Source organism: Euphorbia lathyris, chromosome 2, assembly GCF_963576675.1.
Source record: "Euphorbia lathyris chromosome 2, ddEupLath1.1, whole genome shotgun sequence".
In the NCBI taxonomy this organism is placed as follows: domain Eukaryota; kingdom Viridiplantae; phylum Streptophyta; class Magnoliopsida; order Malpighiales; family Euphorbiaceae; genus Euphorbia; species Euphorbia lathyris.
In genome coordinates, this window is record NC_088911.1 from 108,794,623 (window position 1) to 108,813,085 (window position 18,463).

Genomic DNA, 18,463 nt, shown 5'->3' on the forward strand with positions numbered 1-18,463 from the left:
GTAGACATAATTCTTAAACTTAGTTTTACAGGAAATATCAGATAATGTATATCAACTACCTACAAGCAATAACTGATTTAACTCTTCAATAAAAATAAAAATAAAAATAAATAAATAACTGAATTAAACAGTTTCATGATCTAGCTAGTGTTATTTTAATGTACTGATTACTCATCCATAATTTTGTTTTATTTAAAAAAATGAAAAAAATTAATAGAAAAAGCAGATAAGATGTTCTCCCACTTAAGGAAGATTAAAAATAAACATGTATAGACCTTATAACATAAAAATGATCTCCAAACATCAAGGGGTGGTGGCGCAGTTGGCTAGCGCGTAGGTCTCATAGCTTCTGAGTAATCCTGAGGTCGAGAGTTCGAGTCTCTCTCACCCCATTGTATTTTTTTATTCTTTCGTATCTGGTGTTGATTTTCGCAATTGCTCTCATTTTATTTTATTATTCTCATTTACTTTTGTTGTTATTTTATCTATTCAAATAAATATTTCATTCCGCTACAGAATTTTCCCTGATGAATTGATATCAGAGTCAATTAATATTTATTTTAGGTTCTACTATAACGACAATAAAATTTTATATCGAGAAGTGTGATCTTACTATCAGCTTTGCCTATGACAAGTCAAGAAGAAAGTCTTTTTTTTTTTACATATAACGGATTGCATAAGGTGTTATTATATGAGTTACCGTCATGGTAACAAAGTAGAAGAAACAATAATTGGAGGAGAAAGCTCTAGCTGACTTCAGTTATGATTATCAAACGAGGTCATGCGTGAAATCATTCATGAGAAAACTCCCAAAGGTTTATGGAAGAAATTTGAGTCTCTCTACATGTCCAAAAACCTCATCAGCAAGCTTGTTGTGAAACATCGTCTTCATATGCTCAATATGAAAAAAGGTACATCCTTAAATTGCACCTTGATAATTTCATTGACATTCTTTTAGATCTGGAATTTCAATATTAAATATGAAAAATAAGAAAAAACTCTTATATTGTTACGATGTCTTTCAATAAATTCTAAGAGACCATGGCCTCCAGTAAAAACACTTTAACTGTGGATGAGGTTAAAAAGTGTCTATTTTTATATTTGATAGACAAAGATTTTTATGGTGATAGAACTAACCCTACAGAAAATCTGATCGTTAGAGGGAGATCTACTACGAGAGATCCCAACAGCAGCAACAACAACAATCGATCCAGATCTAAATAAAAAATCTAGATTCAGTAATTTGACATGCAATTACTATTAAAAGAAAGAGCACGTCAAAACTGAATGTTTCAAGCTACAAAGGAAAAATAAAGAAAAGTTTCATAAAAAAGACAACCATATCGAAGCCAGTAGAGTCATTGAAGAGAAAGTACATTGCAAAGTATATGCCATGTTTTGCGATTGTGCTAAATCTAGACAAGGATGGATCTTTAAAACTGCTTGGTCATTTCACATTTGTTTTCATAGAGATTGGTTCTCCTTTTATGAATCAGTAAATGGAGGAGTTGAGTTGATGGGCAAAGATCATCCTGGTAAAGTTCTTCATATTGGTACAGTCAAAATCAAAATTTATATGGTATTGTCAAAACCTTGATAGATGTGTAACATGTTCCTAACATGAAGAAGAACTTTATCTCGTTATCTGCTTTAGACTTCAACAGTTGAAAGATTTTCTGGTGCAGGTGGAGGAGTTTTGAAGGTTATGAAAGCTGTTATTATTATTATTATAAAAGCCATAAAAGTTGAAAGATTATATGTGCTATAAGGTTCAACAGCCACAAGCGTTTCTGCAGTTTCCTCTTTCATGATAGAGTCTGACATCATCAAATTGTGCCATATGAGGTTTGGCCACATTAGTGAGAAAGACTTATCTATTAAGTAAACGATGTCTCCTTTATGGCCAACATACCTCCAAGTTGGACCTTCGTGAGCATTTCATTTTTTTGCAAACACAAAAGAGCCAGTTTCAACACTAGTGTTCACCAAACAAAAACAGTATAGATTATATGAATCAGACCTATAGGATCCTTCAGATGAACCTTCATGAGCTGGCACTTGATATATGTTTACCTTTATTCACAATTACTCCATAAAGGTTTGGGCTTATTTCTCAAAGCATAAAAATCATTCCTTTGCCACTTTCAAGCAAAGGAAAGCTTTGGTGTAAACCAAACTAGTAAAAAGATTATGCGTCTTCACACTAATAATGGTTTGGAGTTTTTCAATTATGAATTAAACAGATTTTGTAAAGATATAAGAATCTCAAGACATCTCACAATTTCGGGAACACCACAACAAAACGGTGTAGCTGAGCGGATGAGCAGAACTCTATTAGCATGTTGTCTAATTGTAGCTTATCTTGAGACTTTTGGGTTGAAGCAGTTTTAATAGCGTGTTATTTTGTGAATCATTCTTCATCCGCTTTAATAAATTGTAAAACTCCTAAAGAGGTATGGTCTGGTAAACCTACTAATTATTCTGATCTGAGAATTTTTTATACTTGTTTATGTTCATGTCAACGATGGAAAATTGGAGCCTAGAGCTAAAAAATGTATTTTTATTGTTCATCCTTCTAGTGCAAAAGGGATATAAAGTTTGGATTTTTTTTATCCCAAGTCACCAAAATCTGTAGTCAGGAGAAATGTTGTATTCGATGAATTTTCTGTTAGAGCATGCCCTAGCCCCGAGACATTATATCTAACAGAACTATTAACTATAAGGCAATAATATGTTAAGTCAACTTAATTATGCAAACTAATTGATAGAGTGTACAAGATTAATGATGTGGTCATGTTTCATGGGTTGATGATCTGGTTAAGTGAAGCCGCGATACAACAAAATACTAATCTAAATATCCCAGGTTTATTACAGTTTTCAAAATAATAACTAACTAAAGACTTGTATGTGCTTTGATTGTGATAGTGTTTCACCAGTTACAGAAATTAGATGTTAACTCAATGACATTAGGGTTTATGAAGCATTAACCTCTGGATTGATCTATGAGAGCACCGCATGGTTAGAATAGTCGTAGGTGGTTCTCATGTAATACTTTAGGTTGAATCCTTAGACTAAGTTCACTATGGGGCCTAGATGGTTTGCACTGTACTTTGATTTATTGCCCAACAGCCTTGTAACATGGTGTCAAGTATGGGTTCAGTTGGGTGCAATGTACGTCATGCTTAGAAACTATGAGCGAAGCGGAGGATTGCTAAATCTCTCAAAGAGATTAGATAGCACTATCCATTTAACTAGTAGGACTGAAAAGCATGTGGCCACACCCGAATGAGGCAGTGTATAATTTTAATGATGTAGCTAGTGTTATTTTAATATACTGATTATTCATCCATAATTTTGTTTTATTAAAAAAAAAGATGAAAAAAATTAATAGAAAAGACTAGGGCTGTCAATTAGTTGGGGATTCCTCATCTTCGTTGGAGACCCAACCCGTTGGGGATGGAGAATCCCCGTTTGTGATCCCCATGGGACGGGGATGGTTTTTATTTTGTCCCCGATAGTCGGGGATGGGGCGGGTATGGTTATAAGTGTTCCATCCCCGTCCCCATCCCCGTCCCCAACCCCGTCCCCGAATGTCCCCAATGGAGATTCCCGACTAAATACCCGAATATCAAAAAAATAAACTAAAAAAATATATAAGTGATTTAGATAAACTAAAAAAAGATTGAGTTGTAACCTGGTTGCTTTAAAACGGAATACATTCTAAAAATAAATTAAGATAAACTCTAACTAGGTTGGTTTAAAATTAAAACGGAACCTATACAATTAGGAGTAGAAATTATAAAATAAAAAAAAATTGAAAGCTAATAAGTAATGCATGCATCCATGATGGGGATTCCCCGCGAGGATGGGAATTTTAGATAATCAAAACCTTCAAAACCTTAAAAAAGTAGAGAAATTAAAAAGTTAAACGGGGATGGGGAATCCCCGCGAGGATCCGGATTCCTCGCGGGGCGGGGATGGTAGCCAAAATTTTCTCATATGTTATTCGGGGCGGAGACGGGGAATCCCCGATAGACCAGTGGTCGTGTATGGTTAATGCAATCCCCGTCCCGTTTACAGCCCTAGAAAAGACAAATAAGATGCTCTCGAATGCAAGGAAGATTAAAAATAAACATGTATAACCCTTATGTAACATAAAAGTGATTTCTGAACATCAAAGGGGTGGTGGTGCAGTTGGCTAGCGCGTAGGTCTCATAGCTTTTGAGTGATCCTGAGGTCGAGAGTTCGAGCCTCTCTCACCCCATTTTCATTTTCTTGTTTTTCACATGTAATTTTTTACTTTAAATTCTTCCATTCACATCCATGTTTTTCTTATATACCATGCGTTAGCATAGATTTAAGCATCCAATGCAATTAACTTCATTGTTTAGTAGATATTATCTAATAGAGATTTATGAGGCTTTTGGTGTATTGGGCTTAAGGGTCTTTGGATATTGTTTTCTTCATTCCTTTTGTATAATTTTCAGTTCTCTAGTGGAATAATTTTCAGACTCCTTTACCCATAGAGTAGGCACACGGTCAAACCACGTAAATTTTTGTATCATTTAATTTATTGTTCTCTTTTATTTTGTTATCAATCTACCCAAATTAAATATTTCGTTCCGCTACGGAATTTTTCCTAATAAATTGGTAAGAGTCAATTAATATTTATTTTAGGTTCTACTGTAACGACGACAAAATTTGATACCGAGAAGTATGATCTTATTATCAGCTTTGTTCTATGGCAAATCAAGATGAAACTTTTTTTTTGACACATAACGAATTGCATAAGGTGCTATTAGACAAGTTACCGACATGGAAACAAATGAAATGAAACAAGAATTGGAGGAGAAAGCTCTAGTTGACATTCGATTATGATTGTCAAACGAGGTCCTACGTAAAGTCATTCATGAAAACACTCCCAAAGGTTTATAGGAAAAATTTGAGTCTTTTGTGAAATATCGTCTTCACATGCTCAATATAGAAAAAAATACATCCTTAAATCGCACCTTGATAATTTCATTTCCATTCTTCTAGATTTGGAAATTTCGATACTAAATACAAAAAAGAAGAAAAAGTTCTTATATTGTTACGATCTCTACCTTCACCTTTCAATAAATTCTAAGAGACCATGGTCTACAGTAAAAAAAACACTCTAACTATGTATAAGGTTAAAAAGTGTCTATTTTTAAGATTTGATAGACAAAAAGCTTTTTGGTGATGGAACTGACCCTACAGATTGTCTGATCGTTAGAGGAAGATCTACTACAAGAGATCCTAACAGCAGCAGCAACAACAATCGATCGAGATCTAAATCAAAATCTAGATTTAGTAATTTGACATACAATTACTATTAAAAGAAAGGGCACGCCAAAACTGAGTGTTTCAAGCTACAAAAAAAAAAAAAAAAAAAGTTCATAAGAAGACAATCATGTCGAAGCCAGTATCGTTGAATATGAAGTACATTGCAAAAGCCTTGCCATGTTTGACAATGGTGCTAAAATCTGGATAAGGATGGATCCTTAACTCTACTTGATCATTTCACACTTGTCTCCATAAAAATTGGTTCTCCTCTTATAAATCAATAAATGGAGTTGATTTGATGGGCAAATATCATCCTTGTAAAGTTATTCATATTGGTACAGTCAAAATCAAAATTTATATGGTGCAAGTGGAGTCTTGAAGGTTGCGAAAGGTGCTCTTGTTATAAAAACCATAAAAGTTGGAAGATTATATGTGCTACAAGGTTCAAAAGCCACAAGCGTTGGTGCAATTTCCTCTTCCATAGAATGAGATTTCATAATTAAAGTCCATAAACACATCTATTGCAACTTAATCTCAATTGCTTAATGCTCTCGTCCTATAATCTGTTAACTTAAACCTCGAAATAGGGTCATCGATCAACCACCTTGCTTTTTTTTTTTCCTCATTCCAAGCATTGGAAAAATCTTTTCAAGTGCCGTAGCAATATTATTCAGATTCTAGGGTATCAATAATACCAAATTCATTTTGGATTTCTAGCTTACTTAATGATGAATGTCAATCGTATCACAAATTGAAGGATTTACTAGTGGCATTGCTCAAGCCTCAAAGCTGTAATTAAATAGATAGGTTGGCAGAGAACGGAATTCCCTTAATCAATCAAATGACTCGTATGTCAACCTTGTGAATAAAGCGAAGATGCACCATATTCACAATATAATTCCCCGGACTTACTATAGTTTGAATATTCTGTTATATTGTAATTTTACTTTGCTAACAATCAAAAAAAGTCAGTGTAATTAAGATTAGTTTGAGTGGTAAAAGTTTTTAGTCGTTTAAACGAGTTCTCAATTAAGATTTCAATTCTTAATATGTATAAAAAAAATCTTAATTTAGAGAGAGATCGCTTAAAGAAATGCACAAATAACTTCAATCCGAATTAATTACCCAAAATAAACAAAGGACAATGATAAACAAATTCCATCATGCGATGAAACTAACATAATGCAATTTAGAAAAACTATGAAATACAATATCTGTTAGAAGCCGGTGTGAACATTTAGGTGAATTGAGTGGGTATCACCAAATTAAAATGTTGATAGGAAAGTTATAGGGTAGTATTTAGCATTTGGGTTCTCCAAAACCTATTATACCAAACATCTTAATTGCCATAACTAATATAACATTTTGCTTATGCAATACCCTAATTAAGACAAAGAGAAGACCATATTTTGAAGCAATGACTTTTTTTATAAACATACCACAACGAATGACCAAAATTATTACCATTATATTCCTCCAAAAGTTGTAGAGCCTACCCCTTCCCATATTTCACCCAAGCCTACTGCTTCAGTATCAACACCTTCCATGTCACAATCCCACCATCCACATCCACTTCCATCTGCCACCAGTAAAAAGGCCTCTCTTGTTAAAAATTGAAAGGAAATTTCTGACCTCAAAAAATCTTAATACAAATTGAGTTAAGTTTCAAGTACTGCAATGAAATAAACAACAGCCTTACAGTGATTGTAGAGAGGTCTTGGTTTTTTGTTGCTGATGAAACTTTTTGTGCTTCTGTTTTGCTTTTGTTTTGGATCATCTCCCAGAACTAATGACTCTTTCCGAGTTGTGTGTTTTCTGTCACCATCTTGAAATACATAAAAAATTTAAATTCGTAAAGCATAAACAGAAATAAGCCGTGGAAGGTGTATTTCCATCTAAACTGAAATCAAAATCGGTTTTTGTAACACTAAGGGGCTGCATATTATCAATTAAAGTTTTAACAAGATGTAGGAAAATGTAGAAGCTTCTAATATTATATAATTCTAAATCATGAATCCAATTACTTCTTTTACACTTCATGCTTTTAGTACATTTCCCAGAATTTGTGACCTAAGAGTGGATTAGTTCAAGTATGAACTTAGAGAGTTCCATCATCCAACACCACTCCAGTGGCATATTCCAACTTCCAGGAAGCCAACCTAATCTGTTCAATTTGCTATGCATATATTCCATATAATCATTTGATAGGAATTGGATGCATTTACCGGAAGGTCCAATAACCCGTTCGCAAGCCAAGGAACTTTAAGAGGAACTTCAGTCATCCGTGCTTCGATCTTTTAAATCTATGGATAAAGAAGGCTTTCCTGATTTTGATAATTATTCATTAAATCTATCATTCTGGGCTTACACCGAGTTGGAACACGAAAATCATCTCGAAAAACGGAAATTTGGAGCTGAAACCATAGTTATTAAAGGAACAAGGCGGAAGGGGCTGGCGCGTGCCTAAGCAATGCAGGCGCGATTTAAGAATAAAACTATATAGAACCATCATAAATGATAATACTTCAAATATAAGTGTTCAACTAAATAGTAAATCCTAAGTTGATCAGTAGCTACTCCTTATCAAAGTCTCCAACTTCAACTTCTGCCTTTTTTTGCTTCTTTTCCTATGGCATTTTAATGTTGTGTGCTTCTTTCCTTTTGTTTCCCATTATGCATCTTTTCCTGCCATGGTTCAATTTGAAAGGTTGTCTGCTTTCCTTTTGTTTTTGTTTATTTTTTAACATTGGATGTGTCTAATCCAATGGTGCAGGTTGAACATGTGGGAAAATAATATAAAACCCTAAAAAATAACCTCCGACACAAAAGGCGCCCTATAACCCTGTCCAGACGCGCCTTGACATTGCCAGAGCAACATCGCCCGCCTTAGGGGGGTGCTAAGACACACGGCCAAGCCTTGTGTGCCTTGTGGCCATGGTGTCGCCATTAACAACTATGGCTGAAACGGGAAGTGGAAGGATTGAAACGGAAAAATACCCGTCCAAAACCAGTCTGCCTAACCAGGTCGGCCAATAACCGGTTTTGGAAACCAGTCCCATAACCGGCCCGGGACATAGGGCCGGGGACCGGTTGTAAACAGAGGCAACTAAATGTAATTTTGATAGTAAAATCATTGACATCATTGAGCATATAGTAACAAAAAAATGTAATTATGATAACAAAACTGTATCAGCTAAGGATGTAGACGAAGATTACGGCCTCCCAAATCATTCCACAACTTAAGCATACTGGTTTTGGCTAAGGTGTTTTATCATTCGGCTTTTTTGTTCATTTTTCATTTTGAGAAAAGACAACAATTTTAGAGGAAATATTTGATTTTGAGACATCATAGCAATTTGGTAAACCAAATGCCTGGAATGCTTCAGTGTTGTCACAACCAAATTAGAGCCAAACTGGAAAATATGTGGAAGCATGCATAAAAAGGTAGCAGAAAGCTAAAATGGCAAAAACAAATTTGTTGTACCGGATATTGCGTACCTTCAAATGGATTCCTCCTTTTTCTTATTTCTTGCTCATTGTTTAAACTAGAAGCTTCTATTTCACCAACATAAGATGAACTGGAAGTTCCATTTTCAACATCACCATTACTACCATCACCTGAACCTTGAACCCCCTTCTCTGTAGCCGTGTGCTTAAACAGCTCAAAAACCTGCTGATCAATGCAAATCCCTTCTTTCTCTTCTTTCTTTATCCCAATTGAACAATAAATGGACTCAGCATCAGCTTTATGACCCAGAGGTGACTTAAAAGGCTTCGACTTCCCCTGTCAAGAATTAGTCTCTTTTATCAAAACCCCATATTTGTAAAATTGAAACAACCTTAAGAACATAAAAGCAAGGACTAGAGTGAGATTAATTTTGCAATACTGAACTTTTTCTTGCCTGAACAGCAGGCAATTTTAATATAAGGTAAAGTTGAATGTCAGAATCTTTGCTACACTCACATCGAGCAGTTCTCAAATCAAATAAACTACCATTGTAAACAAACAAAACGAAGCCCATTAACGTTAGTTCTGTCTTCAATTAAGACAATAAGAATAAGAAACAGATAAATAAATTATCAAACTGTTGCTATGTGCATCGCAAATCAAAAACGCCTTAATGGCTTAATGCTACAGACCAAAACCAAGTTTATCACCATTTTCAAATAAATAGCTAAATTACATAAACCATTCATATTCTTCGAAACCAAACATAGGATGATAAAAAGGAAATGCACCTTTAATATTTTGGGCATTACAGGATTTCTTTGCAGCTTCTTGTCAAGGAAATCAGAAAATGAATGGCTAGAATCATTGTTTGAACCTTTTCTTTGTGCATCATCCTTTGAATTCTTAGCACTAAATTCGAAATACAAGCATACCATCCATTTTTTTGTTGAAAAAAGAAGTTCACAATCATTAGCGTCAATTAATATATGGATGAGATCATAAGACAGAAGATAGGGTTCGTATGCTTACAGATTTGAAGAACGGAAGACAAAAGAGGAAGAAATAGAACGCTGACCCAAAACCCTAAATTGATTATGCTTTGGATTCATTTGTGCATGTCTTGCCTTTCTCTACCATCTGATCGGGATCGGACTAATTATATTTTCATTTTGGTGAGTTTGGCGCCAAAAGTTCGAATACGGGATTTCTATTTAGAGTTCCCTGCTGAATCAAGAAGCGGGAAGGAAATTTAGCTACAAATTCAATTTTAAAAAATTATTTATAATTAGGTTAAATAATAATTTAAGTCTATAATTTTTTAAATTAAAGTATAAAAATAGATTTTATTTGTGATATATAGAAAATAATGATATATTAAAAATTAATTTTAGTAGTATGATCTAAGTATAATTTTATAATTTTCATGTAAAAAAACACAAACGGAAATATCATGGTGTTAGGAATTGGGATGGGACAGAGCCCTGGAATTTATTTTTGAGGGGATAATTTTAGCTTTGCTACCGGTGCAGGAGTCGGATATATAAAGTTGAGAGCAATTCTCTAAACTTTGGTAAAAAAAATTGGCCAGCAACATCTTAAAACTTTGTCGTTTTGGTACGTTGAAACTAAAAATTAAAAGTGATCAATCAAAAAATGGCAAACTTTTTTAATGTTTTGTAAGTTCAAGCGCCAATTTCTTAAAAATCATACAACTTTTACCTTTTTATTTAGGTTAAGGTGCAAAAATATTCCTAATGTTTTGGGTCAGGAGCAATTTTACCTCTAACGTCTAAAATATTATAATTTTACCTTTAATATTGGAAGCCACGAGGTAAAATAAATTGGGTCAATTTGAAAAATAATTCATCAAATTATCTTCTCGGTTATGAAACTTGTCATCTACACTTCACACGTGCATCATTTTATCAGTAACAAATCACAAACATATGTTGGGATGTGAACAAATATACTGTATTTTGTACAAATTAGACAAAAAAAAATTCAAAAAATTCACCAAATTTATAAATATTAATCTTCAATTCTATTATTAAATTACAACAAACATAAAATCTTTTTTTAAAACGAAATGATATGTAATTGATGCAAAATAAAGAATAAAAATATGGATTTGGATCCTCTCCTGTTTACGCAAAACAGGAGAGCTCCTGTCAAGTAACATGGACCTTTGATTACAATGGGATGGCTCCCATTAAAAGTAAGTCAATAATTAATTTTTAATCTTAAAATTAAAACAAAATAACAGCTCACTGTAAAATAAATATTGGGAATTCATGTTCTTTTTCAATAGGAAAACAACGAATACGCATCAAACTTCACAATCAATAGCACTTATGCTATAAACAGAGATCTCCTCTTCTCTTCACTCCCTTCTAAAGTCTCTCGAAATACTGCTGGTTGCTAATTTCTTCTACAGCACCTGAATAGAATCGGCGAAGGTTTCGATAAAGTGTACGGTAACGTGATTTCCCAAGCTGACCCCATTCTCCAACTTTGTTCAGATTCCTTAAGTGATTCAATTGAAAATAAGAGAAGAAATTGTTTGAACCATAAGAAAGAAGTTTCGGTGAGCGATAACGGCATCCATTACTCGAATCGGCCGGTGAACGGAGTAATGATGCTTGAACTAACTAGGGCTGCGTAGAGTATTAATGATCGGAATTCAGATATTGAGGTTGAAATTAATGATTTTTGGAGTGGTTTGATGTAAAAAGCTGCAAAGAAAACATTAATGGAAGAAGTGGTGAAGTATGGAAGGGAAGTGAATTCAACTTCAAGTCAAACCATGTATGTACAAATGCACTGTTATGCTGATTTGGAACCAAGAAAAAGAGTTCTGATGACAAAATTGAAAATAAGGGGTTAATAATTTGAAAAAAACAAGAAAAGATTTGAGTTGTTTTGAAATCAGAAACAAAAACGGAAGACCATGGGTTCAATGTAATTTCAAAGTTTTGTTTGAGTTGTTATTTTGTTTTAATTTTAAGATTAAAAATTAGTTAAAAAAAAAATTTAAGATTAAAAATTAATTATTGACTTACTTTTAATGGGAGCCATCTAATTTTAATCAAAGGTCCATATTATCTTGACAGGACCTCTCCTGTTTTAGGTAAACATGTGAGGATCTGAATCCTAAAAATATCTGTGTTTTATAATAATGTCGGAAATTGATTCAAATTATCAACGTTAAAGGTAAAATTACTCTTGGCTACAAAGGTTAGGGGTAAAATTGCATCATTTTAGACGCTAGGAGTAAAATTGCTCATGGCCCAAACATTAGAAGTATTTTTGCACCTTAACCCGTTTTATTTTTAGTTATAAATTATTTATAATTTTCATAAATTAAAATTTAATTTAAAAATCAAGTTAGACCATAGGTGAACGTGCGTCCGAAGATCGGGACCTGATATCCCTTAAGTCCACCAGGTCCGTAATTCACGGTACCAGACGTGATTGTTGTAATGGGTGGATCCTTGACTAGGTCGTTTAAGACTTCTCAAGCCAAAGTCTCCATTACGAAATCGTATTGACGAGTTTTTTTGTGGTGACGCGACATGTTCTCTTTTCTCAGGTGATGGTTTGGGTTTTGTGAATTTATATTCGCCTGATATTATATTGGGTAAATTAAAAAAAATCATGTTTTTAAAAAACAAATCCTGTGATTTGGTTTTACGAAAAAAAAGACAGTGTCTTACACCATTACAAAAATTACGAAAAATGACATAACAACGTTTAACTTGATGACGGGGCAAAGGATAAAATGGTCTGAATTTGTTGGGGACCTATATAAGCATCATATCGTCTTCTTCTTCCCCAAAAAAGAATAAAAAACAACATTGACCATATCACAGTTGAATGTATATAACTAAAAACACTGAAATGCAGAATTTCATACCTATATGACCATTCAATAATCTACATGAATCCATGAGTGCAACTATGCAATATAACTTGAGATGTTTAAGAAACCCAACAAAAAAAAAAACCAAATCCGATTCTTAATCGTTTGAACTACAAACCCTAACATACTCAAACCAAACCCAAAACCCATAACATATCTAACAGAAGAAGAAATAGAAATGTTCATGACTGTGGTTTACTTACCTTGGCTGACACGTAACCCTTTGGAATAACCTTCAAATGTGGTTGCCCTACCCACTTCGAACAGAAATTCCATGAATCCATGAGTGCAACTATGCAATATAACTTGAGATGTTTAAGAAACCCAACAAAAAAAAAAACCAAATCCGATTCTTAATCGTTTGAACTACAAACCCTAACATACTCAAACCAAACCCAAAACCCATAACATATCTAACAGAAGAAGAAATAGAAATGTTCATGACTGTGGTTTACTTACCTTGGCTGACACGTAACCCTTTGGAATAACCTTCAAATGTGGTTGCCCTACCCACTTCGAACAGAAATTCCAACTTCTATTCAATTGCATGGTTCTAGAAAACACAACCCTTCAATAGTACAAACGATGTTCGAATGAATTTGATCGACTGTTTGATTGGCAGCTTCTTCGTTTTTCGATTTTGAAAGGATTTCAAATGGATTGAAATATGAAAAGTCATGAAAGGAAAGAAATGGTGCTTACTTATATAGGTCCCTCAATAAATTCGTACTATTTTACCCTTTGCCACATCATCAAGTTAAATGTTGTTATATCATTTTCCGTAATTCTTATAATGTCGTAAGATACGGTCTTTTTTTTTTTTTGTAAAACTAAACCACATGATTTGTTTTTGAAAAACATGAAACTACAAGAGTTTTTTTTTTTTTTTTTGAATTTATATGTAGGGAAAAGTGATGGTTATTAGAATTATGAATAACTGTGGTTTAGAAAGAAAAAAAAGATCAAATTATATCTAGTGGATGTACGGAGAACAAAAAATAATTTTGAAATGAAAAACAAGCAGAAATTTTCACATGCACCTTAATGAGCAAGTGAATTATATATATATATGAAAAATAAAGTTATTATTTTTAATTTTTATTTAATTATTTAAATTGCTTTTCTATAATTTTTGTATTGCACTTTTATTACTTTTATAATTTATTTATTAATTGATTTAATATATATATTTTAAACATTTTCTATTTAATATATAAAAATTAGGTGCCAAGGTGTTGAAATTATCAATTTTGATATAAGAGTATAAAGAAAAGGGCAGAAATTGGCAGTCCAGGCAAGTCCAATTTAAAAGGCAGGCAACTTCCGATGCTGCAGCGAGTATGTTGGACGATAGATTTCTTATCCTATTTTTGCTGTTTCAAATTTCAATTCATACAAATAAAAAAATACGATCAGCAACACAGAGAAAGAGATAGAATGGCTATGCTTAAAATTAGGAAGTAACAATAATATCTTAAAAAAAGAAAAATAATTTAAACCATTGAACTCTCATACTCATTTCTTCATTTTCCTGCAAACCAAACACAATTTTACCTTCACTTTCATGCCTACATTTTCCATCCAGCAATAAAAATGGATTTTCAGAAAAGATAAACCATTATTTATATCAATCATAACATGGCAACCTCAAGAGGAGGAAAAGACAAAAATTCATCATCACAAAATTCCGGTCCCGGCCGTCCACCTCAGGCAGCCAAATACACACGCCGAACATCTAGTGGTCGGATAATGAACTTATCAAGGGATGATGATTTGGATATGTCCGGCGAATTTGCAAGTCAAAATGACTACATTAATTACACTGTTATGATGCCTCCTACACCTGATAACCAGCCCGGAGCTGCACCGTCCGACAATAAAGCTGACAGCGGGGCTACCTCGTATGGAACAAGCCGGTTCGGGGGACCGGAGCCTCATCGGCGGATAGGGGAAGAGGAAGATAATAATAATAAGAAGGAGCGAGGAATGTCACTTATGAAATCGGATAGTAAATCAATGTTTCTGAGGAGTCAAACGCAGGATTTTGATCATAATAGGTGGTTGTTTGAGACAAGAGGTAAATATGGTGTCGGAAATGCATATTGGTCGGAACAGGAAGCTTATGGTAGTGAAACTGGATTGAGTATGCAGGATTTTATGGACAAACCTTGGAAACCTTTAACTAGGAAGCTTAATGTTTCTGCTGCTGTTCTTAGCCCTTACAGGTAAACCCAACCTTTTTTTTTTCCAAATTTCCTATTAATGTTTTCGGGAAAGTGCAGATATATCCGTAACTAAGAAATGGTGAAGTTTGATCTTAAAAGTTTCCAACTTGACACAATTATGTGCCTAAATAACGCGCATGAGCAATTTACTAAACATGATATAAAAGAATACCTAAAGCGATTACTTCGGTCTAGAGGCGGAGCAAGGAGGCACGGAGTGTCAAGCCACCCATGGCTATTGGAAACCACCCATTATAATGGGTGGTTAAGGGTGGTTCGTCCTTGACTATCCTTAGGGTTATACATTTTTTTTATTTTGCGAATGAGGAATTTGTTTTTTAAGCCCAAGCCATGTAGGTTGGATTTGTTTTTTTTAATATTGTTTTTTATTATTATTTTGGTTTGTTTCGAGGTGAATGTTTCTTCTGCATACACTAGACATCGAACTGAGTTAGAAACTTTATGTGAAATGTTTATCTCTACATTTACAGGATACTTATAGTTATCCGAATGATAGTTTTAGTACTCTTCCTGACATGGCGAGTCCAGAATCCGAATAGAGATGCAATGTGGCTATGGGGGATATCTATTACTTGTGAGATTTGGTTTGCATTTTCATGGCTACTAGACATTCTGATTAAGCTCAACCCAATCAACCGATCAACTGATCTAGCTGCGCTGCGTGACAAGTTCGAGCAGCCCTCCCCGTCCAATCCAACGGGGCGGTCAGACCTTCCTGGTGTCGATGTCTTCGTCTCCACCGCTGATGCCGAGAAGGAACCACCACTTGTCACAGCTAATACAATCTTGTCAATACTTGCAGTTGATTACCCGGTTGAGAAGTTATCCGGTTACATTTCTGACGATGGTGGTTCAGTCCTCACTTTTGAGGCTATGGCTGAGGCTGTCCGTTTCGCTGAGGTTTTATTTCTTTCTTCATCATTTGTGTTTGCACATTGCATATCTTTGTTAAGTGGAAAACATTACTTGTTTGCTTATTTTACGAGCAGCTTTGGGTGCCATTTTGTCGAAAACATAACATTGAGCCAAGAAATCCTGATAGTTACTTTAACCTGAAAAGAGACCCTACTAAGAACAAGAAGCGGCCTGATTTTGTGAAGGATCGACGCTGGATAAAGAGGGAATATGATGAGTTCAAAGTGCGAATCAATGGTCTTCCCGAAGTGATACGAAGGCGAAGTGATTCGCACAATAAGAAGGAGACTAGAAAGGAAAAAGCACTTGCCAGGGAAAAGAATGGTGGCAATTTGCCCCAAGAAGAAGTTACTGTACCTAAGGCTACTTGGATGGCTGATGGTACTCACTGGCCTGGCACATGGTTAAACTCGACCCCTGATCACGCAAAGGGTGATCATGCTGGCATCTTGCAGGTTATTTCTTGATCATTTTGCTGAACATCGAGTTCTTGAATCCCGAGTCCTGAGACTATTTATGTTACTTTGCAGGTAATGAGTAAGGTTCCGGAAAGTGATCCAGTGTTGGGTCATAATGATGAGAAGGGATTGGATTTCACAGGGGTCGATACCAGGATACCGATGTTTGCATACGTGTCCCGCGAAAAAAGACCTGGATTTGACCACAACAAGAAGGCTGGAGCTATGAATGCTGTAGTTAGAGCTTCAGCAATTTTGTCCAATGGACCATTCATACTCAATTTAGATTGTGATCATTACATCTATAATTCTTTAGCTATAAGAGAAGGAATGTGTTTCATGATGGATCGAGGCGGTGACCGTGTTTGCTACATCCAATTTCCACAAAGATTCGAAGGGGTCGATCCGTCTGATCGATATGCTAATCATAACTTTGTCTTCTTTGATGGTAATACCAATCATAATTAAGTAGGAGGATCTTCATATTTTCTTACCAATTTTGACTAATTGTGTTGCAAAAAACAGGAAGTATGAGAGCACTTGATGGCCTTCAGGGTCCGGTTTATGTAGGAACCGGGTGCATGTTTAGGCGATATGCACTCTACGGTTTCCTTCCTCCAAGGGCGAACGAGTATGTAGGAATGTTCGGACAAGTCAAAATGAAGGCTCCAGCGATTCATACTCAGTCGGACGATGACTCCGACACACAGCCCCTCACCGCGCACCCTGACTTGAACCTGCCAAAGATGTTTGGAGCTTCACAGCTGTTCAATGAGTCTATAGCTGTTACTGAATACCAAGGCCGCCCACTAGCTGATCATGTTTCAGTAAAGAATGGCAGGCCTCCTGGTGCATTGCTAATGCCGCGACCGCCGCTCGATGCACCAACTGTTGCAGAGGCAGTTGCTGTCGTATCCTGCTGGTAATTGCTCATCGCGATTCCAACATTAACAATCAAATGCTGAAATAGTCCTTGCATTAACTTATATTTTTCGTGTCAATAGGTACGAGGACAAGACAGAATGGGGGGAAAAGATAGGCTGGATTTATGGCTCAGTGACAGAAGATGTTGTGACAGGTTACAGGATGCACAACCGCGGATGGAGATCCGTGTACTGCATAACAAAACGAGATGCTTTTCGAGGCACAGCACCAATCAATCTCACTGACCGTCTTCACCAAGTCCTCCGGTGGGCAACAGGATCAGTTGAAATCTTTTTCTCCAAAAACAATCCTTTATTAGCAACCCGACGCCTCAAGTTCCTCCAGCGAATCGCCTATCTCAACGTCGGAATTTACCCTTTCACCTCATTCTTTTTGGTTGCATATTGTTACCTTCCAGCACTTTCCTTAATCTCAGGACAATTCATAGTTTCATCTCTGAATATTGCCTTCCTTTCTTACCTCCTTATAATCAGTGTAACACTAACACTCCTCTCCCTACTCGAAGTAAAATGGTCCGGAATCGGGTTAGAAGAATGGTGGAGAAATGAGCAATTTTGGGTGATTGGAGGAACTAGTGCTCACTTTGTTGCAGTGTGTCAAGGGCTATTAAAAATCATAGCAGGCATTGAAATATCCTTCACGTTAACCTCGAAATCGGCAGGAGAAGATGAAGATGATCAATTTGCTGATTTATATATGGTAAAATGGACGAGTTTATTCATAATGCCATTAGCTATCATAACAGTGAACCTTGTTGCACTTGTTATTGGGATATCAAGGACAGTATATAGTGTGTTACCACAATGGAATAAGCTGCTTGGAGGAAGCTTTTTTAGTTTATGGGTATTGACTCATATGTACCCTTTTGTTAAAGGACTATTGGGAAGAAGAGGAAAAGTACCTACAATTGTGTATGTCTGGGCAGGTTTGCTCTCAATTACCATGTCCTTACTTATGATATCACTTGATCCCCCAACTGACGGTTCTAGTTCTGGTGGAGGTGTACAAGCATAGTTACAGAGCTTTATGTTAAGCTACTTTCAGATTTTCAATGTTTTTATTTTTTTCATTTTTTGTTCTCCTTTTCCTGTTTGGGATACTTTTGTACGTAGGCTCCCAGATGACTTACCCAATCATGTATAATACACTGATACTATGACAAATATAGTGATGACTTATTTCGTGTAATCACCAATAGAAAACATAGATTTAGACCATTGTATCT

General features: G+C 35.3%; 2 protein-coding genes and 2 non-coding genes across 4 annotated transcripts; 3 read left to right on the plus strand and 1 right to left on the minus strand.

Moving 5' to 3' along the window:
- The first annotated feature begins 307 nt into the window (after positions 1-307).
- TRNAM-CAU (transfer RNA methionine (anticodon CAU)) lies at positions 308-392 on the plus strand. The gene is given in 2 exon segments: positions 308-345; positions 357-392. It is a non-coding gene; the product is annotated as a tRNA-Met (tRNA).
- A 3,787-nt stretch (positions 393-4,179) lies between these two features.
- On the plus strand, positions 4,180-4,264 carry TRNAM-CAU (transfer RNA methionine (anticodon CAU)). The gene is given in 2 exon segments: positions 4,180-4,217; positions 4,229-4,264. It is a non-coding gene; the product is annotated as a tRNA-Met (tRNA).
- A 2,188-nt stretch (positions 4,265-6,452) lies between these two features.
- On the minus strand, positions 6,453-9,971 carry LOC136220941 (uncharacterized). Its single transcript, XM_066008797.1, has 5 exons — positions 9,785-9,971; positions 9,544-9,664; positions 8,803-9,088; positions 7,004-7,129; positions 6,453-6,883 (listed from the first exon to the last, which is right to left on the minus strand). Exons 1-5 carry the CDS (start codon positions 9,862-9,864, stop codon positions 6,771-6,773), a joined length of 726 nt encoding a protein of 241 aa, XP_065864869.1. The 5' UTR covers positions 9,865-9,971; the 3' UTR covers positions 6,453-6,770.
- Positions 9,972-14,312: 4,341 nt separating this feature from the next.
- Positions 14,313-18,439, plus strand: LOC136219386 (cellulose synthase-like protein D1). Its single transcript, XM_066006783.1, has 6 exons — positions 14,313-14,899; positions 15,391-15,820; positions 15,910-16,290; positions 16,366-16,741; positions 16,819-17,215; positions 17,298-18,439. Exons 1-6 carry the CDS (start codon positions 14,313-14,315, stop codon positions 18,250-18,252), a joined length of 3,126 nt encoding a protein of 1,041 aa, XP_065862855.1. The 3' UTR covers positions 18,253-18,439.
- The last annotated feature ends 24 nt before the right edge of the window (positions 18,440-18,463 follow it).

What these genes read in the sequence shown, in the direction of transcription:
- LOC136219386 (XM_066006783.1), top strand. Translation starts at nt 14,313, where the DNA reads ATGGCAACCTCAAGAGGAGGAAAAGACAAAAATTCATCATCACAAAAT. An exon ending in GCTGTTCTTAGCCCTTACAG is followed by an intron (nt 14,900 to 15,390) that starts GTAAACCCAACC and finishes CTACATTTACAG; the next exon opens with GATACTTATAGTTATCCGAA. An exon ending in TAACTTTGTCTTCTTTGATG is followed by an intron (nt 16,742 to 16,818) that starts GTAATACCAATC and finishes TGCAAAAAACAG; the next exon opens with GAAGTATGAGAGCACTTGAT.
- LOC136220941 (XM_066008797.1), bottom strand. Translation starts at nt 9,864, where the DNA reads ATGAATCCAAAGCATAATCAATTTAGGGTTTTGGGTCAGCGTTCTATT. An exon ending in TAATGCCCAAAATATTAAAG is followed by an intron (nt 9,089 to 9,543) that starts GTGCATTTCCTT and finishes AATTCTTGACAG; the next exon opens with GGGAAGTCGAAGCCTTTTAA. An exon ending in AAGGAGGAATCCATTTGAAG is followed by an intron (nt 7,130 to 8,802) that starts GTACGCAATATC and finishes ATGTATTTCAAG; the next exon opens with ATGGTGACAGAAAACACACA.